Source organism: Rhyacophila brunnea, unplaced genomic scaffold (genome assembly GCF_057557595.1).
Source record: "Rhyacophila brunnea isolate RB1 unplaced genomic scaffold, BYU_Rbru_1.0 scaffold_21, whole genome shotgun sequence".
Taxonomy (NCBI): domain Eukaryota; kingdom Metazoa; phylum Arthropoda; class Insecta; order Trichoptera; family Rhyacophilidae; genus Rhyacophila; species Rhyacophila brunnea.
In genome coordinates, this window is record NW_028232871.1 from 5,287,501 (window position 1) to 5,314,184 (window position 26,684).

General features: G+C 31.9%; 1 protein-coding gene and 1 long non-coding RNA gene across 2 annotated transcripts; both read left to right on the forward strand.

Moving 5' to 3' along the window:
- The first annotated feature begins 1,243 nt into the window (after positions 1-1,243).
- Positions 1,244-13,974, forward strand: LOC147070635 (uncharacterized). Its single transcript, XM_085948979.1, has 5 exons — positions 1,244-1,378; positions 2,819-2,943; positions 4,003-4,155; positions 8,858-9,020; positions 13,040-13,974. The coding sequence occupies exons 2-5, from the start codon at positions 2,863-2,865 to the stop codon at positions 13,138-13,140; spliced, it is 498 nt and encodes a 165-aa protein (XP_085805105.1). The 5' UTR covers positions 1,244-1,378; positions 2,819-2,862; the 3' UTR covers positions 13,141-13,974.
- Positions 13,975-15,320: 1,346 nt separating this feature from the next.
- Positions 15,321-25,724, forward strand: LOC147070636 (uncharacterized). Its single transcript, XR_015070874.1, has 5 exons — positions 15,321-15,630; positions 17,631-17,757; positions 20,942-21,094; positions 23,068-23,245; positions 25,047-25,724. It is a non-coding gene; the product is annotated as an uncharacterized LOC147070636 (long non-coding RNA).
- The last annotated feature ends 960 nt before the right edge of the window (positions 25,725-26,684 follow it).

The following is a 26,684-nucleotide window of genomic DNA, read 5'->3' on the forward strand; positions in this document are numbered from 1 at the left end:
CAAGATTAACACATTTAAAGATAATTCTAAAGATACCAATTTCAAGCTATGTCTTTGATCATTTAATTGTGATAAACATCCTATGAATAATGATTGCTTTATAATAATTATTGACCAAAAAATAAGGTAGTGTTTCTTTTTAATACGCCATTTCTTTTGGCATTACCCAGTGGTGAAGCTACAACATACGACCGTAGCCATAAATTGACAAACTAAAACTGAAGTAGGGAGTAAGATCATGATAACGCGCGTGTTTGAACATGTACCGTTAAAAAAAATTCGGTTAGGTACATGTTCAAACACGCGCGTTAACATGTTGACATGTGACTATATTCTAAAACATTAGAGCGAGAGGTTTAAAAGAATACTATTTTATCTAATAGAAACACTTTATGCAGTCATCAAATGTTTAAAATAAATATAAAAGATAATAAGGCTTCAAAATTATATAAATAGATTATCTACAATGTTTAAGGAATGTCCAGGATCATGCTTTTAAAATAGAATAAAGCTCCATTTTGACCCACGCTGAGTACGTCCGCCCTTAACTTAACCCCTGTATCTTCTTTCACAGTTGCTGTAAATTCAAACATCAAAATGTAAGTAGTGGTAATTCAAAAATATCAATACAAGTATGCGTAGAGTAATTATTATAAGGAATATTTATTTCGAAATGGACTACCCATATAATTTTTCTTTGCCAACGTATACTTATTTACCTATACTGAGGACTGACGGGGTTTCCCACCATTCAAAATACAGATACAAACACTAACACAATCACTGCTTAAGTTTTAATTACATTTTAATTACCACATTTAAATAACACGTTAATTATATCGAATGGGCAACTGCTCCAAACTGCGCCAGTCGCGGTGTTAGCACTAAATGAGACATGACATAAACGTTTTCTAGTGTTTAGGATGGTAGGTGTAGTCTGTAGTAATAAACACTCGACATAATCTGCAGTTTCTGGATATCAGTTGTGCACTAAAAGCAATCTAACAAAGGTCCTAAGTCCCATTTTCCAAATATAAACGCAGGTACAATATTTTAAACTATTCATCGATCTGTATTTTAAGGGCTTCGCGAAACTCTAGTTGAGAAACGCTGAACTACTCACTCGAAAGGTCACTTCTGAATGATAAATAAAACAGTCATAGGTCATTATTATAATAATATATTAGCTGTTGTTCAAGCGTTCATTTCAATATAAAATTATTTATTTTGACACATTTTAGATATTACAAATTATTTATTGAACCTGTTCACAACATCTTATTTAGTTAAAATTGAAACACGCTATAAAATATATTATACAGTGAGAACAGAAAGAACCGCGTAAAATACCTATAGTGCACGGTGAAGAGGATACCAAGTGAGTTTAAAATACCCTATTTAAATACAACTATTGCCCTGCCACTTGTCATTACCAATCGCAGGCTAGTTCTACATATTAGGAGAGCAAAAAATAACTGATCCTTTTAGATTTTTCAAATATAAATACTTGCAAAATGTGCAGTATTCTTATTTACACCTATCTGAAATCGGTAGGAAAATAAATATGTATTCTAAATTTTAAACTACAATAATAATATTTGGACATGTCCAAAAAAGTTAGTTGAATGCTACATGTTGAAGGTCTCAAAAGTTCTCCTGAATATTTAGTTCAAAAGTTTATAGGTATCTACTTCAATTGGTGAGTTTGAAACCTCTGACTATTTTTATTCGAAAGTGGACAATTTGTATTATATTTATTATTATTGCGCGCTACTCAGCGTAGGTCAAAATGGAGCTTTTATTGCATTTTCAAAGCATGATCCTGGACATTCATTAAACGTTGTAGATAATCTATTGATATCATTTTGAAGCCATATTATCCTTTATATTTATTTTTAACATTTGATGACTGCATAAAGTATTTTTATTACAAAAAATAGTATTCTTTTAAACCTCTCGCTCTAATGTTTTAGAATATAGTCATATTTCAGTACATGCATGTGCAGTGGTGTTAAGTTTTTTTACATTTATTATTTTTTAAAGGCATTTATAAAATCATTAGTATAATTTATGTCGACATTATTATAGTAAAATATTTTCGATAAAAAAATTATATTGATAATCTCTGTGATCCCAAATTTGACAAGAATTAGGCCTTTTTATAATTAAAAAAATAGGCAAGATTAACACATTCGAAGATAATTCTAAAGATACTAATTATAAGCTATGTCTATTACCATTAAAGTGTGATAAACAGCCTACAAATAATGATTACTTTATAAAAATTATTGATCTAAGAATAAGGTAGTGGTTTTTTGAAATACGCCATTTCTTTTGGCATTCCCCAGTAGTCAAACTACAACATATGGCCGTAGCCATAAATTGACAAACTATAATTGAAGTAGGGAGTAAAATGATGTTATCGTGCGTGTTTGAACATGTACCGTTTAAAAAAAATCGGTTAGGTAAGATAAGAATGCTCAAGTCGAACTGTGTCAGGGTGAAATGTTGTACTTACGTACAATTTACATGTAACCCCGTGCTTCATGCGCTTGCAAAATAATTTCAAATGTCATATTCATTGCATAAAATATAATTTAGAAGACTTCTTATATTTATATTCTAAATTCTTTGGTACCTATCCTTTTTTAACATGTATGTTCAAGGTAGATCGCGACTATTTTATTAGGTACCTACATAAAAAGTCGATCGCAAAACCAAACAAGTTGGCCATCCCTGAATCTTAGAGTATAGACAACGCGTGCTTTCCTGTTGACTTACTGATATTTTTATTTGTCAAAATGTTTCTTCATTTCAGACTTGATTTTATAATCTTCTAAGTTCCAATATAACTTCAGCGAAATGAAGATTCCGCGCGTAAATATTTGCTGTTGTGGTTGCGACTTGAGGTCGGGCTCACTGATGATTGCCTGGTTGAATATGGTAATTCCTTTTTATATATTTTTTTAAATTATTATAAATTATTTCAGCTCCAGAATAAATCGGAGAAATGGCATGAACCTAATATTTGGATGTAAAGCCGTGGACACAGTGAGATGGGATGAGGCAACCCCAGATAGCAGTTAGAGAGAGAGGAGAGATTGTCACGATTTGGTGGCAGAAGTCGCGTTGATTATTTTATTTTTCGCTTTATTTTTGATCTATCCATCACTTGGTTCCTGTCCCTTGGCACGCCGGTAGCTCCGATGGCGTGCTTCAGTAACATTACACTATTATAAATATTTAGTATTGTATACGCTGCAACCTGTAACCAAGTATTCTCAAAAATAAAATACATAGTTTTCTATGAAAAAAATGCATGTTGTCCAACATATCGCAGAAGAAGAACCCAACAAGACGATATCTACTTTCACTCGCATCAGCAGGGTACCTCAAATCGCCACTACCTACAGTACCTACTCTTGGAAGTTGACATTATATATGTGGGTGTGATCACTGTGGGATTCATGGTGTGGTGGATGAGGAAGTCGAGATTTGGTGGTTGTTCCGATAGATGGAGGAGCGAGTTTTATTTGGAGCGTAAACAGTTGGTACAAGAGTATGTTACAATACTTATGATACTGTACCGAGGTCCAACCCTCGGTAGAATTGAGAAGTTGTGTGGAGCGATACTGAGACTGAGATACTAAGAGACCGGGAACTTATATTCGAGTGACATGCCTAATGAATTATGATTCGCTATTTATTGACGTAGTCACAATAAAAAATAGGAAATAATTATTATAATTGAGTCAGCTACACTATATGGAGTTTACGTCCTTGGATATGGCTGACTATGTGGAAAAATGGATATTGCAGAAATTATAATTTCAGTAAGCTATTTACAGAGTTTTCCATAATTGGAAACAACGGAAAATGGATATTAAGGAATTTATAATTGCAGTCAGTTATTTAATATCGCTGATCAATTTGCTGACACGAATTGAGTTGTTTATCCCCATATTCTATATAAATTATATGTATTTTTTTTTTAAATTTTAGATATTTTTCGTTATTCAATTAATCGATTCAGCAACGATCGCAGAATTTCATATCAGATTGTTTCATATGATCGAAACAGAAGTCATAGAAACATTAATTACATCAAGCTTTGGAATTTTACTGTCAGTGCTTCTGATGGTAAGCATCTATAAGGTATGTATAGGATAACAACGATTATTTTTTAATGAAAAAGGTTCATATGCAAATATCATTCAGATGGAGCCAAAGCCTGAATAAAAACGAGCCATAAGTGCAAGTGGGAAAGCATTTGGTATACTTATATTCTCCGCAATATGCGCTAGAGTAAAATAGAATTTTTATGGCTGAATTAAATATTTTTTATACGAATCGCCGGTAAATATTGGTTTGAGTGACTCCATTCACTCAAAAACCGCGAGCACGTATTGCTGAAATATATTGTTTTGTGTTAAATTTAAAGTGTGTGGTAATTAAATTTAATAGTAACTATGGTTAACTAAGTTGTGTTTAAATTTGGTAGCCGTACTGAGAAGCAACATGATGATATAACGTTTCATAGTTTAGTAAATAATAATAAAATTAAGGTTCTAATATGCGTTATACGCAAGGAAGACGGCTTCATATAACTGAACAATACACACTATCTTTATATTATTACTCTGAGGGTGGAGCTTAGACTATAGATACATCTAGACGCCACTCATTGCATTGCTAAATGAAGCTGCGTGCCGTGAGTTTGGTTTGTGGGCGAGCGAACGCATTCGTAAACAAATGTTTGAGATCATAGACCATTTCGCTAGTGCTCGCACTAGACGCTCAGAATTAAAATATATATTTTTATTTTTTTTACGTTATATAGTATTTTTAAGCGGTCAAAATGCAACCATTAGGTAAAAATATCCATTATTTAAGGGGGGACATGCTCGTCGAAGGTCAAAATTGAGTTTTTATTGTATTTTCAAACCATGATACTGGACACTCTTTAAACGTTGTAGATAATCTATTTATATAATTTTGAAGCCTTATTATCTTTTATAGTTATTTTAAACATTTGATGACTGCATAAAGTATTTTTGTTACATAAAATAGTATTCTTTTAAACCTCTCGCTCTAATGTTTTAGAATATAGTCATATTTCGGTACATAACTGTGCAGTGGTGTTAAGATTTTTTACTTTTATTAATTTTTAAACGCATTTATAAAACCATTAGTATAATTTATTATGAGATAATTTTTGTAAAATATTCACGATAAAAAATTATATTGATAATCTCTGTGATCCCAAATTTGACAAGAATTAGGCATTGTATTATTCAAAAAATCGGCAAGATTAACACATTTGAAGATGATTCTAAAGATACTTATTATAAGCTATGTCTTTAACCATTCAAGTGCAATAAACATCTTATGAATAATAATTGCTTTATAATAATTATTGACCTAAGAATAAGGTAGTGTTTTTTTTTTTAATACGCCATTTCTTTTGTCATTCCCCAGTGGTTAAGCTACAACATACGGCCGTAGCCATAAATTGACAAACTATAATTGAAGTAGGGAGTAAAATGATATTGACGCGCGTGTTTGAACATGTACCGTTTAAAAAAAAAATTTAAAAAAATCGGTTAGGTACATGTTCAAACACGCGCGTCAATATCATTTTACTCCCTACTTTAATTATAGTTTGTCAATTTATGGCTACGGCCGTATGTTGTAGCTTAACCACTGGGGAATGACAAAAGAAATGGCGTATTTCAAAAAAACACTACCTTATTCTTAGGTCAATAATTATTATAAAGCAATCATTATTCATAAGATGTTTATCACACTTGAATGGTTAAAAACATAGCTTATAATAAGTATCTTTAGAATCATCTTCAAATGTGTTAATCTTGCCGATTTTTTGAATAATAAAATGCCTAATTCTTGTCAAATTTGGGATCACAGAGATTATCAATATAATTTTTTATCGTGAATATTTTACAAAAATTATCTCGTAATAAATTATACTAATGGTTTCATAAATGCGTTTAAAAATGAATAAATGGAAAAAATCTCAACACCACTGCACAGTTATGTACCGAAATATGACTATATTCTAAAACATTAGAGCGAGATGTTTAAAAGAATACTATTTTATGTAACAAAAATACTTTATGCAGTCATCAAATGTTTAAAATAACTATAAAGGATAATAAGGCTTCAAAATTATATAAATAAATTATCTACAACGTTTAAGGAGTGTCCAGGACCATGGTTTGAAAATACAATAAAAACTCAATTTTGACCTTCGACGAGCATGTACCCCCTTAAGTTATTTTAAAGAAACACGGTCACTTGATATAAAAATATATAATAATATACAAATAAATTATCACGAACATGTATGAACTTACCTATGAAACGTAATTTTTGCTTATCAGTACGGCTACCACATTGTAATACAGCACACAGAACCATCTATTCTACTTAATTAACTAAAAATATTTACCTGTGGCTTTATGTTTAACACAAAAAATATCAATCTTAGCAACGCGCTCGCAGGTTATCGACACTTAGTTAAGCAAAAAACTAAGATTTGGCGGCTACGTCGACAACAAAATCTTCTACACATCTGTAAACCTCTCATCTTACTCTAGCGCGTGTCGCAGAGATTGTAAAGGTGCCGAATACTTTCTCACTCGCACTTATGCATCGTTTTTGTTCAGGCCTTGGGGTGGAGCCTTCTGTAACGTGACAATGAGATTATTATCAGGCTTCATTTTTTTTTACATTTGTTTTTTTGCGTGTTGATGAATTACGTCACGCACGAGTAAATGCAACATTGTTGGAATTTATAAGTTAGGATTAATATGTCTAATGCCATTCATTGTCTATAGAAAGTTGACACAATAAGTATATTATGTTTATAATATACTTATTGTGTCAACATATTATGTATTGACAAAAATTATACACATTTATTTACGAGAAGACTGCTTCTAACAGCGAAGATTTTCTTTGACGTATATTATAACACATTCAATTCGTCAGATAATTTAGAAGAAGGCTTCGAAATAGTACAAACCAGTCATACAATAATTGAGGCGTCTAATTTCAGAAAGCGACAAGTCCACACTACAATATTTTCAGGAAACAACGTTTTTATGTTTCTAGCTTCAATTATTTGTTTTAACGTAAGATTTTTTTTCTGTTGTATTCTATGTCGAAATTAGAACCAAATGGCAATTTGTTTCAGCCGATAAACTCTTAAATGTAATAAATATAGGCAAAATAAAATTGGACTTAGCGCTACTTGTACTTCAATTTTTAATTTATCCCGCATAAGGCACATATTTCCGTGGCACTGTCATAAGTTTACCAGATGCTACAGCATGGGAGACGCCCTTTTCAATATTGAACGTTCCCTTATTGCTTGACTTAAACACGCGCGAAATCAACCAAGCTTTAAATAATATGAAAAACGGACTTGTAATAAATCGAGACTTAAAATATTTTTTTTGTAGGGTTATGTCGCGTTTTGGAATTTATAAATCAATACATATTGTCTAAAATTATACAAAGAATACGTGCGTATTTTTTTCTCGATTTTGACCAAATGTGGACTTTTTGCTTTTTGGAATTAGACGCCTCAATTATCAAATTATACTTAAATCTTTAAAAGGAGAATATTTCTCATGAATTGTGTGTACAATATTACCCAAAACGTAACAAAATCTTGGCAACTAGAAACAATCACTGCGTACATTTTGATTAATTTTTAATTACCACATTTAAATAACATGCTAATTGCATCTAATAGCCGTTTAACGGGGACACGGCAGCCGTGTCGTCCGCGTCGAAAGAGATTTATTAAAGGGGACTATAACACATCTACTCAAACAGATACGTACATGGGCACAAAAAATAAGCCATTAATAAATTACTATGCCATGTAATTAGTCATCAATGTTATCTTTAATAAGATTTATTTTTGGTCAGTGATGATTTTCTTTGACGCAGATGACGCAATTGATTCGTCAGAAGATTGAAAAAGGCCTCGAAATAGTTCAAATCAGTCATATAATTATTAGTAAATTATGGCAAAATCTATTAAAAATTCGGAGGTATTTTTCACAAATTGAGGAGCTACCTATCTATACAATGTTAACCACGCATGCCTTTCAAAGATCATCAAAGGGGACTAATACATAACCACTGGTACAGATGCGCACAAAGCACCAATATTATTATGTCTCACCACTGTCTCGTTAATTTTTATTAAAGTGGGTTGGGGGGGGGGGGAAATCAGTCAGTGCGTCGGATAGACGTACATTAATATTTTACTAGATACCAACCCACATGGGCCCTACTTCGTGAAGCGGGCCCCCAGGCTAGGATCTTTGGCGGGCCCCCCTACCTATAGTTAAGGATAAAGGCAGTGTGATGCTCTACAGTAGCGTTTTCCATAAATGGTGTACGCGGTAAAATTAATGTGTATGTTTAGTGTTTTATTATATATTTTAATACATCCATTTGAAATATGGAGATGTCGAGTATTGATACACAATTCAAAATTGTATCGTATAATCACATAATTTTAAATAATAATATAAGAAAATAGCGACTTTTTTTACTATTAAAGCAAATTTTTTATGTTTGTTTATCTCACCTATCTGGTTGACTCACCTCGCCGGGCCCCCAAGCTAGAGCCCTGTCAGCCCCCCCCCCCCTGTGGGGGTCATGCCTACCCACGTTGCGTTGGTTTTTGAAATTAATGGTTTGTGTTTTATTTTTATCGTGTGGGCTTCAAAGTCAGTGTGTGCGTCAAGCGTCCGCATATGCAAGCCTGCCACTGGCTAATGATCAAAGTATAATGCATTATTTTCTTGATTTTCAGGGTAAAACAAGCTTATTGAAATGGTGGATGATATTGGCAACCCTTGTGACGGCTATTATGTTTTTCGTCGAATTGTATGGTGCAATCATTTTGATGTCTTCGGAAAATCGCTTTGTAAATAATGAGGGTTATGTTATAATGACAATCATCTTAGTGTTCCTGAGTAAGTACCCGAATAAAGTAATTGAGAAGATTAAAGTAAGAGAGATTCTCTCTATTTTTGAAACTCATAAAAGTCACTCTCTGAAAATGTTCAAATTACACAAAGTAACAAAGTTAATTTTAATTTAACCAATTTTCAAAGTAGCTCAATATTTTCTTATTTTTCTGCCATGTTCATCTCTTAGCTGGAGAATAACACCACACGGTGCCTCCAAGAATCCCTTGTCGTCTTTTCGCGTCATTCCAAGTCATGCCAGCATCCCAAAACTCTGTCCTATACACTCTGGAGATAGCATTTAGTGGCCATCCAAGACGCCGGAATCCGGTTGTCTTGAAGTTCTCTTCAGGCGTCCGCAGTACAGGAGGGCGATTCACGAATGAAGCAGTATGACCGGTTGCAAAACGTAAGCGCAAGCCTACTTCAAGGAAGTATATTAAAAGTCAACCGGCAGTGTCAAGTACAGTATGCAATTGAAGTATACACGCTTTGGCGGTAGAGGCGCTAGCAACTCTCCGTTTGACTTTGACATATTATTAAACGTCAAAAATTCTTACGTAGTGAGGAGGCTGTTATTTTATTTGTTCTATCTTTTACACAACTATTACCGCTGAAAGTATTAGTTTGTGTTTAAATTCTCACTTACATATTTATTGTGATTTTGTAATACAGAAACACACATGTTTGTTTGCAAAATACAACGGAAATTCCGTGTTGTAATATTGTTATATTGGAGACGTAACTAGCTTGTTTAAAGATGAATTGGCTACGTACTTCAACAATGAATGGTTTAATCATGCAACGTTAACGGTAAGTACTGATTAAATATGAAGTCATTACCAAAATGGATAAAAATGTTATTTAATTTCCATGAAATTCACAACCGTTCCGTAATGCAGTGTTGCCAACTAAAGTTTTCAAAATTCAGTAGATTTTTTGATTTTTTCTTCAAAATATCAGTAGATTGACAAAAATGTATGAAATTCAACGATTGTGTTTGGTGAAAGCGTGCATATTGACATAATCTCACAAGTGTCTTTTAAAAAATCATGTAAAAAGTGTCTTTAATTCATCACAAATATCATAATTTCTTCTTTTCCTGACCAAAATTTCAGTGGATCTACTGAAAGTTCAGTAGATATGGCAACACTGCCGTCATGGCATGTTTACTTTATATCTTACTCTAACGCATGGACATGAAGTATAAGCATGCTGAATGCTTTCTCACTCGTACGTATCCATTTCGTTCGAAGCTCTATACACACAATATCTGCTGTAAAACTAAAAAATTTACGTGCTTCAGTTAAAGCGGTTCAGTGACGTGTTTTTCACTGCTTCATTCGTGAATTGCCCTCCTGACCGAGCCAGGTCCAATATCGTTTCTTCACTCTCAGCGTGATGAGAGGCTGCTTGGCTCGCTCTAGTATCTCTTCGTTACTCCTAGAGTCATACTCCATAGCACATGGAGTACCGTGCACCTCAGTATATAAACTCTATTAATATAATATTAACTCATATCCTCTGAGAACGGGTCTAGGACGATTTGGCACCGGACAACTGGACGCCATGGAATTCGAAAATAAATAGACGTTAGGTACTTATAGGTACTTAAAAAAAAATATTCAATATTATCATTTATACTTCAATGATTATATTATTATGATTTAATAGTTGGTAATAATGTAAATATGCAGACGTAAACAATTATTTAATCGTGCATATGTTTAAGTTCCAACGAAAAAAGAGTTTTTTATTTTATATAAAGCCTTAGGCATGGTAATTCTCAATCCGCGATAACGAATACATTATGTTAAAAGTAAAATGAATTCAAACTACTAAGTAGTAGATAGAAACTGATTAAAATACCTCGTCTACACGTGTCTACGACAGTGCGGCGTCCAATTGTCCGGAGGCCAGTCGTCCCATTCCCCTCAGATCTATGTCATTATTTGTATGTGCATAATACGAGTATCTCAATGTGTAAGTGACGGAGAAAAGCCCCTTTGCTTTGAATTTACTCAATTTATTTATTAACGCCCTTTTCTGATAAGGTATTAATAATATTATTTTGTACCTAATACTCACAACTTTACCATGTCATTTTTATGCGCATATCTCAATGTGTAAGTGATGGAGGGAACCCCTTTTGCTTTGAATCTACTCAATTTATTTATTTACGCCTCTTTGGATAAGGTATTAATAATATTATTATGTACCAGCGGCGAAGGCTCCATAGTAGGCGATTATTTAAAGCCTACCCACTAAGAAAATAGATCTTCAAGCAAATAGTTTAAATTAAAAAAAATAAATACACTGAAAAATCCAAGATAATTGATAGTCATCTATCGTCAAAATTCAGAAGTACATAGCTTTATTTTATAAATTAGTAAGGTTTACAACCATAACTGCTGCCGCACGGATTCAACTATGTTGTGAAATATTCGATGGGAATTTAAGATGTGGCTTGTATGCGTTTTTAGTCACGTGACGCCACTGACGCCAGTCTTTGTCTGTCTTTTATCATAGGCTGTTTAGTTAGCGCTTACATCCGCACATTTATTCAAAATAATTAATAAGATAATTTAAAAAATAATTTCTATGGGATTCAAACACATATAAATATTGATTGTTGTTAAAAATATAAATCTAAAAATCTCGCGATTTTTATTTATCAGTTATTTATACCTAAGTCTGTCTTTTAAATATATAAGTATTTTAAAATGTCTAGTTTTACGGGTTAAATTATAAATTGTTATGGAATATATTATTATCCTACACAACAACGGATATTTTCAAAGATGATAGAAAATATATTTTGAGCGTATGTTAAGTTTATAGGAAAATACATACTTAATTCAATCTAATTGCTTATTTATAAACTAATTAAGTATATCAAACTAATTGAAATTTTGAAATTTCATCGACTTAGTGTACCTATTCATCAGTAGAAATATAGGGTTATCTTCTTATTTCCCATTAATTTATCTGACAAGCTTGGTTACTCCACAGCCTACCTCTTTCCAAAAGTCATCCTTCGCCACTGTTATGTACCTATTACTTGATAACAAATAATTTATATATAATATTAGCGAACATTGCAAAACATTCACAAAATGGGATGAAAAATAGTATATAACAAGAATTGTGATCATCCGACTATCGAGTTGGGGTCATCCATAAATAATGATGTCACAACATTCTCAGTATTTTTAAAACAAATCATCATAAAATATCTTATTTCCCTGCCTAAATTATGTCATATTTATGAACTTGTTGATAACACAGAAATTCGTTGAACATGATTGATTTCAGTAGAATGTTCTCACGGAATAGGTTCTCAGAATAAATGAGTATATATTTGTTGATTTAAGAGACATCTGTTATATCCACTACCCGATAGGAGCCACACATATATATTATTATTATAAATAATTTTAATTTGTGCCACACTACACCTGACTTGAGTGCCAACACATTATAATCGAACCCGATTATCAAAGTGTTATGTTAATCGAGAGAAAAATTCGCGTTTATCCGCCACCGTGTATGTCAACTAATGATTTTTCCTGTACAAAATCAGGGCTCGGAATGAACCGAAACGGACCAGCTCGGAATTAGCATACCGAGCGTCATCATTGTCACTATTCCAAAGTTTGATTTTATATGAATAAAAATATACACGATTTTATTGTACTAGGATATCCTGAGACATTTCTAGTCATCAAAAAAATGCTGATGCTTCACACTCAATGTAGGGTCCTGTGATATGACCGATTAAGACTGGGTATGGTGCGGAATGGATGTGGTTTGGTGAAGGCATAAACTTCTTAAGAGCTTAAAGTTTTTTTTTTAAATTAACAACACATTAAAACGTCACAAACCCACATTCTAGAGAACTTATTAAATTACATTTTAGTAAAAGATTTTTTTAAATTGTTTAATAAATTTGTAAAAATATTTTTCTTATTATTGATTTCAGTTATCATATTTATTTATTAATTAATATTTTTTTTTGTTTACAGTTTATTTTGCCTACAGCATTTTCATTGTATTCAACTACATGCGACATTTGACTGAACGAGAAGAAGGGACAATGCAGTTTTCAGTGTTACAACAAGCGTAACACCAGTATTTTCAGTTACATTAGGTATTATTATTATATCAGCGCTCAAAATGGATAATTTTACAAACCGGAGCGCTCGATAAGTTACTGAAAATAATTACATATTTATATTATTATGTGTGTATTATAAAAAAAAGTGTTTTTGTATGTAAGTACCAAACTAGTTCAGACTGTCAAATATAATAACAGTCTTTAAACTTGTGACAAATGTAAGATTAGGGAATGCAAATCTTTTTTTTAATGTAGCTTTGGTCTGATATCACCCCATTTCATGGTAGATATATTATTTATTTCAGTATACATTAAAAATAGTTTGTGTTACTGAGCACACATCGTGGGTTGGATGTTTTCAACACGTCGTGTCAAAATATTTTTTTTATTGTCAACTTTGTTATGTATCCGTAACTAGCCTATCTATAAGTAATATCTATCCAATGACAATGACATTAATTCATCGACACCCTCAGTTACTAATTAATTATGTACCATTGTTAAGAATTAATATTCGATCGGTGTTATTTCGACTATCGCAATGTACCTACTCAATATTATATTATTGATCATCCCCAATTTATCCACCCTATCTAGCTGTGTTACTACACACATTGATACATAAACCCTTGAGCATAAACTAAGCGTCACTAATATTACTTACTTACTATTTCATATTTAAATGATTCTATCATTCAACTTGTTCAAACTTAACTCAACTCTACTCTGCGTGTTGTTTCACTGCGGATCAAACTCTCCTAAGTTATATTTTCACAGGTATTTTTACACCATGTAACTGTAAATAAAATTGAAATATGACCAATAAACATATCTGAAGATTAACATCCATCAAGTCTTATTACTGACATACACTCTCCACTGGACCACATAAAGGATCAGGGCCCATTAGTAAGATTTTCCATTGCCGAAAACATAACAACTTATTAACTTCCAAACAGTGTAGAAATTAATTTATTGATCGATATATTACTTAGGTTATTATTATATTTATTCAAGAACAACAAAGAATAAATAATACATATTACTGACATACACTCTCCACTGGACCACGTGAAGGATCAGGGCCCATTGGTAAGGATTTCCATTGCCGAAAACATAACAACTTATTAACTTCCAAACAGTGTAGAAATTAATTTATTGATCAATACATTACTTAGGTTATTATTATATTTATTCAAGAACAACAAATAATAAATTATAAAAACAAAATACTTTCTAATTCATTGACAATAGTGGTTAAAATATTGCAAATATGTTAATGCATTGCCAACAATCAGCATTTGAATCATCCAACTATGGAAAAAAAGTATCAAATGATTCGATTCTGATAAAAAAGTAGCTATGCGTTTTTGATGGACCTACCCAGCGCCATCACCATAAACTCTGGTTACATGTAAGTTGTACGTATGCAGTTCATCGTGGGACACTTATTCGTGCGCCGCAGTACATGAAACATGAGTTCGTATAACGTTTTATCAAATGACGAGTTCTTCGTTGAACATTTTACCGTGGAATACATTTGTACGTATCTTACAAAATGCGGCGATAGTTTGCAAATAGTACTGTTCCAATTAGATTAACCCTAACCTAACCTAGTAAAGACATCTCCACATGTTATAGCATACGTACAAATATACTAAATATACACGAATAAGTGTCCTGCGGTGAATTATTTACGTACAAATTTCCGGATACGATGAACTCCAAGGTCTCCAAGATACGGTAAGATAATCAGATAATGAAATCAGAAACGAAAAATGCTTTGACGAGTGAACACCATTGACACGTCAGTATCACCACTCTATAGAACAATGATAGGTAATTATATAATTATAGGCAACAACAAGAGGGGCAGGAAAGGTAGAACCAATCGTTGTTATTAAGTTTCCAAATGCTTCGGCTTGAGTGTCGGCTGTGCTCTACCTCTTTCAAACTTTCATATATTACACCTTTCTTCTTGGTCTTTACCCACTCGGCTATCATCCAAAACACGCGACCTAACCTAATGACCTCTTATGTATTTTCTTAAATATATCTTTTCGCGGAACTCAAGGACTTCGTGGAACCTCATTTGTGAAACGCCAGACTAGTCACTCGAGAGGTCAAATTTTAAATGATAAATAACTTCATAGGTCATGTTTGATAACAATTGACGCAGTATCTATATTGAATATAAAAAAAATACTTTTACACATTATGGACATTACAAATTATTAATACTTATATTCACAAAAAGTTGACATTTACTTTCAATTTAAACGCTTTATAGAGTAAACAGTATAGTAAATAATACAGTCAAGTTAAACAGTGAAAAATACGGTTATAAAGTGAGCTTAAAAAGTACTATTTTAAGAAATTTTTAAACAACTCCATCTAAATTCACTAATGTACATGGAATACATCGATATCCCAAACGATCATTTTGATTGATGTAGTTGTTGGTCTCTCAAGTGGCATCAGTGATAGAAGACTAATTAGGTATGTATATTTAGAAAACAAACAAAAGATTCTCCCGATTTCTCAAATAGATAAGAATACAATAAAATACAAATAAACATTTGTAATAACGGTTAAGTTCTTATTTACAGCACGTATAAGTCAGAAAAAATACATGGAAAAAAGATATTTTCTAAATTTTTAACAACAATACCTAAGCATGCTCAAAAAGATTTAGTTCAATAATAATGACAAAATGTACATGATATCCATACAGCATTCATAATAAAGTCTCAAAAAGTCTGTAAAGAGGTACCTACCGACTTTAATTGATTTGAAAATACTAACTATTTTTATTTGATCAGTTTCAATAATTGTTTCGTTTCTTCTTCTTTCTTCTTCTTTGACCATGTCCGATCCTAATAAGATCATATATGTAATGGGCCCACGCAAAGTGGAGGTTTGTATTAGGAGATTTTTGTTTTTACGAGAAATGAATGTTAGCCATTTGCTCAACCTATTAGGTTCATACTCTGGCTCGAAACACAAATTGAAAAACATAATGTGTATGTATTTGCAGACCCAGGATTCGAACCTGGATCCCACGTGACTGTTGAAGGAAGGTAGGTTATGGTAGTTAACTAAATAAATTCCTAGAACATATTTACAGGACTCTTGTTCATCTTCAGTATTTTACTGAACAAAACATTATTATATTTTACCCTTTTATAATAGATATTTCACGAAAAAAGCCAACAGACACTAATATATATATATATATATATATATATAAAAGTAATATGCAACCGCGATTGAAACTTGGGCTAAAAAATCTACTTGGTCGTTCAGAGTTTTGGCGAAGGTACCATTTTGCATCGAATCCAGCGCGGACAAATTTATAAGGATACGTTTGCCTAATTCATGTAATAGTCAAGCCCGTTGGCTTATTGATGAATTAGGTAAATTATCTGCCGAGTGCGTGAATTTTCCAGGGTATGGAATTCTTAAACTGTGAATATGACAGTAGAAAAAGTAAATTTAATACGGATGGTTATATTAGTTATAATTGGACATAATATAATATTATTATTATTAGGTTAGATTAGGTTTTGTAATTCTGAATTCAACTGAATGTCCATTTTGAGGTTAGTTAACAAGTGCCAACAAACTATCAAATTTAATCATACTATCACAAACAAACAATTGACCATTGCACGATTGATACCCAAGCACGAATCAAATCGCGAAAATACATTTTAATAAAATTCTTCCGTTATCATATTATAGTTCTAGATTTTTTTTGGGCATAGTAAATGAATATAAACCTCATTGTAGTTATTGATTGGTATATTTTTATATAATCAATGACATTTGACACATTTGGTTAGTTTGATTAGTTGCAAAAAACACCACCGGAGCGCGACCATCTATTTTGACCAATGCATGAGCATTTGACACATTTAGTTTAGTTGCAAAAAACACCATCGTAGCGCTACTATCTAATTTGCCCAAAGCATGAGCTAGGCAGAAAAATTACTGCCTTATTCACGCACTTGGCAGATATAAGGCAACGGTCTTGCATTTTTCATGATTTAGGCAAAATTTTGCCCATTTCATATAATAGTCAATTTTGCACATTCGGCATAACATACATACGAAAATACATCACTGTAAACATGTTAGGCTTCTATACCTTTAGCCTCATGTATTTAAATTGTGTGCGTGTGTTTTTTGCAATACGTGTGTAATCATTTGGATGTGTTGTATGCGTGAAATGTCCCAAATTAATTTAAGAATTTGTTTGATAGAATTTGTGTTACTGATCGTTACGTATTAGAGGAATTGCTACGGGCCATGTAATTGACCAAATCAATAATCAATTTATAATGTGTATTTACAGACAGATGTCGTCGGCAAATTATATTTTTTTGTAGAATATAAAATAATCAAGTTATTATTTAAATATAAATATGTTAATAGGCATAACTTTTCTTGTAGGTGAGTTGCTTACTGTTATTTGAGAAAATGTTTCTTCATTTCAGATTTGATTTTATAATACATACTCAGAATTACATAACCGTCGGTGAAATGAAGGTTCCACGTGTAAACATCTGCTGCTGTGGCTGCAACTTGAGGTCAGGATCATTAATGATTGCCTGGGTGAATATGGTAATTCCTTTATAATGTAATTAAAGTGTTAATATTAATTTACTATGCTCTTTGTATAAAATTGAATAAATTAAGAGTAATTATGTCAAAAATACTATCACAATGCTACGATCTCCTTCTATTTATCCTTTCACTACGAGGGGGGTGATGTAGCGTCCCATTAAACTTAACCCATTGCAGACCTCAGTAGAAGGCACACGCATATTACACAGTCACCATCTAAATTACATTATAATTATAAAATAAACTTACATAAATTTAATATAAAACTGCCCGCACGTGTTAGGTTTTTTTATAGATAGAAGAATATTTTTTATGGATTATGGTTTGGTTTAGGCATGGCTTAATTAATTTAACAAAACTAACTAACACCATCCGTGATAATATGGATTCTTAATTCTAAGAAAACAAATAAATATGACTGAAAAAGTTTATACTATTTTTGTCGGATCGCCCATAGCATACCTAACTGGTCGTCTTACGTGGGCGAAGTCAGCAAAGCGTTGAGCGGCGCGCGCAACTCAAACGTATAACCGTGTATGAAAATGTTCGTAGACAAAGTCTTTTTTTGGTTATACGTTTGAGTTGCGCGCGCCGCTCAACGCGCCGCCGAACGCGCTTACCTAAGACGAGAAGAAGACTAGAGACGTAAACAATTATTATGATTTGGTCTACGCAGGGTTTAATTGAATTTTAAAAACTAAACAGCACCGTCTGCAAATTGTATTATTAGTTCAACGAAAACAAATAATTACAAGATAAAAAGAACTTTTATATACCTACAACGTTTTTAAATTTTCTGTTGAATCATATAAACTTGACTTGACTAGCTTAAACGATCAAAAAAATTGTACTTGATAGAAATACTGAATAATGAAATGTCATTTCATATTGATTTCCATAGTAACGCACGTATATATTATTTAATAATTTAGTTGCTAGGAACCCCTAGCAACCAATAATGGTATCGAAATAACTTTTCATACCAAACAGAATTAACTAAAAATGAATTCAAATCTACTTAAAGATGGCTAAAAGTATTAAAAAAAATGCATTGGCATCGTGTTCTGATATATTCTAAAAGTTTCAAATGTCTAGCTAGTCGGGAAGTTAGTTAAAAATCGATTGCAAGATTTGTACAAATAAAAATACGACCTAAGAAAAACGTTGTAATAAAAATGACTAAAAAACTCAGAGTAATAATAGAGTGGGTATTGTTCTGCAAAATGAAACCCTGTTTCTTGCATATAACGCACAGTATAGTCTCATTTTTATATTATTAACTTAACTGCGAAACGTTATACCATGAAGTTATTTCTCAGTACGGCTATCAAATTTAAACACAACATAGTTAAACATGTTTTCTACTAAATTAACCAAAAATAATTTCCACTAACTATACATTTAGCACAAAACAATAAATTTCAGCAATACGTGCTCACAATTTTTTAAATGACTGTAGTCATCCAAATCAATATTTACCGGCGACGTGTACAAAAAATATTTAATTCACCCGTAGAAATTTTATCTTACTCAAAAGCATATTGTGGAGATTTAAGCATGCTGAATCCTTTCTCATTCGTACTTATGGTTCATTTTTGTTTAGGCCTTGCTGACAAAGCTTAGTGTGCGCTATTTATGTCGAATGTGCGCAGCCTACCTCCACCTCTCGCTACTGATATGAATTCAAAAACACATTGAACACTACATGTGAATTTTCAACATACGCGATTCGAACCTGTGACCAGTGTTACAGTTGCCAACTGGGGTTGACAAATACATGCCAGACGGGGTATGAAAACAAGCTATGTGGCAAGAAAAAACTCTAGATTTTGTTCAAATAAAATTGCAAGTAAATTTACATAGGTATTCTACCAAGAAAGTTCGAAGATCCTTTGGTTTTGCGTACCGCAAAAAGTGCAAAAATCGAAAATGTCGACACGCCTAAAAACTACATATTATAACAGAACTATTAACAACAAATACCTATTTTGTGTTACAACGGCGTTCAAGTTTCGTTTCATGTTTGAAGATGAGAGATTCTTTCTTGTAGGACAGAATAGAGAATTAAATAACATACCTTTTATATAAATAATTATTGTTAAATTATTATTTTATATACGCGAAAGTTGGGAGTACCTAATATACAAAAACATTAAATAATGCATGTTGTAATAATTGTTTCATCGTGTTTTATTTCTCACTAAAAAACTACTATAGATAATAGATATACGTATTTATAGGTACAGACTAGAGTATCCAATCCCGAGCCAAAATCTTGATCCCGGGATTTCGGGATTACAATTTGACGATGCCGGGACTGGTCCCGGGATTGGCATTTTTTCAATAGTTAATATAAAATTTTTATATATACAAATAACGTTGATAAAATCGGTCAAAAATAAATCTAGTATAATTTATACTATTTAAGACATTTATTGTTAGTATTGTGTACGTTCAATCTTGGAAATACATAAGTTTAATGCTTTCGCTTCATAAATCTAATTAGTCAGCCAAATATGAAACTGTCGTAAAACGTATGAGATCAAGGTGGAATCTCTTTGTAATTGTTTTTTCCAATCTTTCTCATTTTTATTAATTTATGTGAAAAAATAAAATGAATTGGCAACACATGGCTAATAAATCAAACCTCCTTTATTCTCAACTCTTCTTCTTCTAACTCAGTTTATTTCTAATGTAGTTACATGTTATTTAAAGTATTTTTTCTGTTATATTTTCGTTTTTATTTTATTTTCCATAAAATTTGATAAAAAAAATCAATCTCGAAAGTTTCGGGATTATGTTTACCAATCCCGGTATTCATAGGTATCGAAAATAGTTCGGGGTCCCGGGATTAGAATCCCTAGTACCAACCTACCTGCATTGAGTATCAAATAGTCAGAAATTTGATGCGTATGAAAATAAATAAACTAAATATCTAGCGTTTTTCCAACACATTTAAAACTGTTGAAGGCATCAAAAAACGCTAGTAAAAACGCCACATGCCAGATGCGTTTTTTGCAAACTAGATAGAATGATACTTATCAAAAAATGCTAGATCCGGCATGAAAAATGCTAAATTGGCAACGCTGCCTGTGGCCCCTTCATTATGCCTAGACTGAAAAAAACATTATTAAGTACAATATTTTAGTACCTGCAGGTGATATTTTTTTTTTAATTTCAGGCATGTTCAATTTTTGTATTATTCTATGGAATACTGCTCACAGGAACTTATAGGAGACTGTATGAAATGATCCGGATAACAATCATAAAATTGTTAATTTCATCCAGCTTTGGAATTTTACTGACAATACTTCTGATGATAGGCATTTATAAGGTATGTACACAAGTATAATATTGTCAAGGATTGTATAAAAATTAGGGGTCTATGACGATTTGGCGGTGGGACAACTGGGCGCTACGTAATCGAATGAAATTCGAAAATAAATAGACGTTCGTGAATTATAGGCAAGTACTTTTTAAATATATATTTCATAATTCTACATTATTTAATACTTAGTAAAAATTTAAATATGCACACATAAATAATGATTTCATTATACATAGGTATTATGTTTAAGTTCTAACGAGAAGATGGTTCTTTTATTTGTGTATGAAACGTCGGGCATAATAATTCTCAATCCTTCATCTTAATTCGTAATAAACATTACTTTATTCAATAGTCCCACGTGTCCTGGCGTCTAGTTATCTCAGTGTCAAAAAGTGTCGTTTTTCACTTTCATTTTTTATCTATATTTTTAGGTTTTATTTTTCCAAATATTTTAAATTCTCATATCCCCAGAGACTAGTGGTTTAATATTAATACTATCGACCGAAGGTACTTGATGGAATTTGAATTTAAATTCTAATGGATTCAAGCTCTGTACTCCATTTAAGTCGTTTTCTGCGACCCGGGTTTCGCCTTTCGGCATCTTCAGGCGTCGTCTACACTCACCAAAAGTAAACACATACTGACAACGAACACTCTTAATTCTACCTTATATAGTAAATCAATACAATAACTCTAAAAAAAACTCTATTACCTACCTATCTAGTCAAAGGTCACAAAAATACAATAAACAAATTATGAATAGTTGAAGTGTCAGTAAAAAACCTAACTAGTAAAAACTCTATCTTATTAATAACAATACACTCGATAGCATATTATTATAATGAATCATCAAAACCTAATAATAGATCATTATTCTTTGTAAACAATAAAAATACTACACTCAAGAGGTGTAAATAATAAATTCTAAGAAAAATAATTAATGGAATTAACTAATGAGATATTAATCTGTAATAATACTCTTACATGGTACCTACTTTTATAACATTATTTTTAAAAAACTATACATATAAACTCGCCTAATATAATATATATAACTCACTTAATATAATATATATGTATATACACACCTATACATACGTAAACCCTGATCCATACATTCTCATACATACATATATAAATTTTGTGTCAATAACATTGACCATAATAATATAGTCTCATATTATGTAAAACATCATGACTGTATAACAAAGGGCTACTAGGAAAGCTAAGTTGATCATTCAAGATATGTAAGCTCTGCAACTGTGGTCTATTTATGTCTAATATTTCTTGGTAGAATAATTTATAATCACCCGTATGACTGTGAAGTAGTTTTGCACCCTTTTCAATGTCAAACGTGTGTTTTTCATTTAATAAGTGGTTCGCAAGTTTTGAAGTATCCTTCACCCGGGTCGCAAAAAACGACTTAAATGGAATAGTACAGAGTTTGAATCCACTAGTGGTTTAACTTTAAATTCTGTCCTCCTCCCGCAAAAAAATAATCGCCCCGTAAAGGAGCCCGCCAAAGATCCTGGCCTGGCAATATTAAGTATAACTAACAGCTTAATTACGCCAGCAGTGAAACCAACCAGATACAACGATCGTCGTGAGCCATCTTCGAGTTTAAATACTAATTACACGGAACGATTCAGCTACCAGCCTTCATTATGTAAACGTCGAATATGCGTTGTTATATCAAACAAGACAGGACACGCTACGTACGGCTACACTTGGAAGCCCAAGGTTAATTCGGATATTTTCGTACATTTTCGGTAATCTTGGGCACTATCATTCCCAAAAAATATGACTTATTCCAATTCGGTCACAACTCTAGGGGACGACTCAAAATTATTGACTTATCACGATAGGGAGCGTTAGACTGAGAACTATCAGTGAAATTTGAGCTTTAGGTTATTCACTTGTTTTAAGAGAAGAGCACTAGTCATCGAATTACTGTCTATTAATGTTTTTTTGATTTTCAGAGAAAAATAGTCCTTTTTAAATGGTGGATGCTGTTGACTACCCCTATGGCTGTTATCGTATTTTTTATCGGAATGTATGATGGAATTGTTTTGGTCTCAGTGGTCTCAGTGGACGAAGAATTTAGACACCTCCACCGTGAAGGTTATCGAGCAATAGTATCTGTCTCAGTATTCCTCAGTAAGTACCTACGTCAAATTTCGTCGTAATTATTAATGGGAGGGTTACTAACAATACGTGAGTAAATCTCAGAAACATAATATCATGGAGTTATGGCCATTTTAAAGTTTGACATAGTATTATTCTATAAAATCACTTTTACCTTAAACATAATTAAATTTGCTTCGTAATGCTTTAATAATTTTATTTATTCACAATAATGAAACTAGTATTTTTTTCTTTTTCAGGATTATCAAATACATTGATAATATTACTTATTAAGTATGCACTTTTGGCATAACAATAATATTGAATCAGAATATTATAAGTTTGATACCATTTTTAATATAAGAGTACATACAGTAAGTGGCCTTACAAACATGCACATTTAGGTATTGACGTTTCAACAATAATTGAACCAAAAGAAATTTGTAAGTGTCGACTTACAAACTTTTCCCTGACCACGTACTGAAAATCAGCAATAATTACAAACTTTTACCAATAATATGAGTACCTGGTCGGAACAGATCAATTATTTTAGGCATAGATATTTAACTAAATACACGTAACACATCATTAACTCAAAATACTTAAAATATTGACTTACCAACATTTGGCAGCAACCCGATGTTATTTACTACAAATTCAAACTCATTGTTTATTGACATTAGCGAACATTTCAAGACGTTCACAACACCTATTTTTCCCTAACACCGATTAGGGGTCAGATATAACCAAGTGGAATTCAAATTCACATATTATTATGTCGCTTGTTGTGCGAGTTCTCTAAACCAGTGTTTCTCAAATGGTGGTCCTCAGCAATTTTCTAATGGCTATCAGTATTTTTCAAATATAAGTGAGGATAGGAAGGTAAATATTAATACATGATACGCCCGATTGCCAAGGCCATCCTATACTAGAGAAATATCTGTAATGATATACCAATTCAGGGCTCGAAATGGATTGGCGTGGAAAGGGCGAATCGAGCATTGGTATTTTGTGACCATACTAAAATTATATTCGATTTAAATAAAAAAGTTTTTAAGATAAAGACATTTTAATTTTCTAAGAAAATTCATAATTTTTTAATTGAGTATTAAAAATCCATTGTGACTATTAATCATTCACAAATTAATATTGCCATGTAAAATTTTCAACAAAACACACATTTTATAACAGTTTTTGGTACAGTTCGGTTATGAGGAAAGGAATACAGCGGAAAACACATTTTGAAAATAGCCGATATACTGGATTATTTGTTAGTTTGGGTTAGTTTAGGTTAGGTTAGGTTTGGTTAGGTTAACCTAACAAATAATCCAGTATATCGGCTATTTTCAAAATGTGTTTGCTGCTGTATTCCTCATAACCAGTGCTCGAAATGGAAAAGTTAACGAACCAGAGCGCTCGACAGTTTTCTAAAGATATTTACATAGTTATCAAATTTTATGTGTGTTACATAAAAATAGGTGTGTTAGATTTCCTATTATATGGCCTATCTAGCTAGGACGGTCATTTTTTCCACGAGACGGAGCGATAACTTTACCGATTTCACGAACAGGAACGGAGCTCCGGTGCGCTCCGGTCCATTTCGAGCCTTGCTCATAACCGAACTATACCCAGTTTTTTTTCAAAATGTTTAGCATTGAATTTAAATATATTATATAATAATTATTTACGTTATTGTTTTCAGAAACCTACATATTAATTACTAATTAAGACTGAGTAGATAAATGTTGTAAATTTCATCTTTCGTATTCTTCCGCCAGATACCTCTAGGTCTAGTTGGTGTGGTTGTTTATTCGTTATTTTTTTCTGTTTTCAGTTTACTCTGCCTACAAAATTTTCATCGTATATAACTACATGCGAGATTTGACTGAACAAGACGAAAGGACAATGCAGTTTTCAGAATTACAACGAGCATAATCCCCATATGTTGAGAATCGCTGTATTCCATTATTATTGTATTACATTTAAATTTGATAAAAGCGACAAGAGTTACCTTCCAAATATCAATTAATAATAAAATTATTATAATGTATTAATTATTGAACATACATAATTTTGAAAACACTTCTGAGAAATTATATTATGACCAATAGAAAAAATCGTTTTGAAAAACCTGCATCTCTCGGATATCGCGCCCACGCACATAGACCACTGTGCTAAAGGAGTCATACTTAATTGCAACAAATTTTAACTAGTGGCTTTAATACTCACTGAAGCGCTTTCCAAATTGAGCTACTATTGGCGATCGGCTATGGTATTTTAAATCTAAGTAGGTATTACTTTAATTACTGACCGACGTCACGAATCTCTCCAAGATTTTTTGTTGCAACTTACTTGAACTTGCTAATAATTTTTAAATAACTTTTTTTCAACGAATATTTCACAAGGTTTAAGAATGTATGTTTAATTTCTTTTATTTTGTTAACTGTAAATTCATGGTGGAACTGCATTGTATTGTTGTTTAATTTAATAAAACGCAATTTTTTTTTGTAGTACTTATTCCACTTTTAATCAATAAATTAGGACCGGTTTCGTTCACCTCAGAGGGACATTTTCAACTGAAATTTTCAGTTGAAAATGTTAAAATACCTATTAAAATACAAAAAAAAAGTTAATATATTAATTATTATTCAAATTTATTTATTACCTATATACTTAGTGAACTTTGTACATTTTAAATTTAAGACATGACATTTAAAAATAAATAAGTAAAAGTAAAAAAAAAAAAAGTATTAAAACAGTATAAAAAACAAAGAAATTTATTATGCAGTATTTTAGTGGCGAAGGGTGGAGGTAGGCTGTGAAGATCCTACATAAATAATGCATACTAAACTTTGTCAGTGAAAAGTATTTCTTTTCATTGGACTATAAATACAATGTGTAGGATGTGTAAATAGTATTTGTTAGTTTTTAAAATTCAATTAAGCCCTGCCAAAGCGAAACCATAGTAGATAATAGTACAAAAACATTCGTTTATCTATAAAATGTCTAAAATTAAGCCATTAAACCATATATAATTTTAGTTATTTTATAGATAGAAAAATATTTTTTATCGATTATGGTTTGCTATAATCAGGGCTTAATGAATTTAGCTTAATAAAAACAACCAACACCATCTAATAGTAAAGAAAAAAGTAGGACTGAAAACTTTGCACTATTTTGTCGGATCGCCCATAGCTTACCTAAACTATTATGGTTTGTTTAGGTAGGGTTTAATTATTTTTTTAAAACTGACCCGCACCATCAGCTGCAAATTGTTATTTTAGTTCAACGAAAACGAATAAGTATGACTGACAAATTTTAGTGTGCACAATTTATGTCGAATCTTAACAGTCTATTAGAAAAACAGTTTAAAGAGAAAATACAAAAATTATAATGTAGATACATGAAAGTACACTGAATGAGCTAAGTTGACCGTATTTTAAGTATTTATAAAACAACGTCCACCCATCCT

Coding starts and splice junctions, on each gene's coding strand:
- LOC147070635 (XM_085948979.1), top strand. CDS start 2,863: ATGAAGATTCCGCGCGTAAATATTTGCTGTTGTGGTTGCGACTTGAGG. Junction 2,944..4,002: donor TGATTGCCTGGTTGAATATG/GTAATTCCTTTT, acceptor TTTAAATTTTAG/ATATTTTTCGTTATTCAATT. Junction 9,021..13,039: donor AATCATCTTAGTGTTCCTGA/GTAAGTACCCGA, acceptor TTTTGTTTACAG/TTTATTTTGCCTACAGCATT.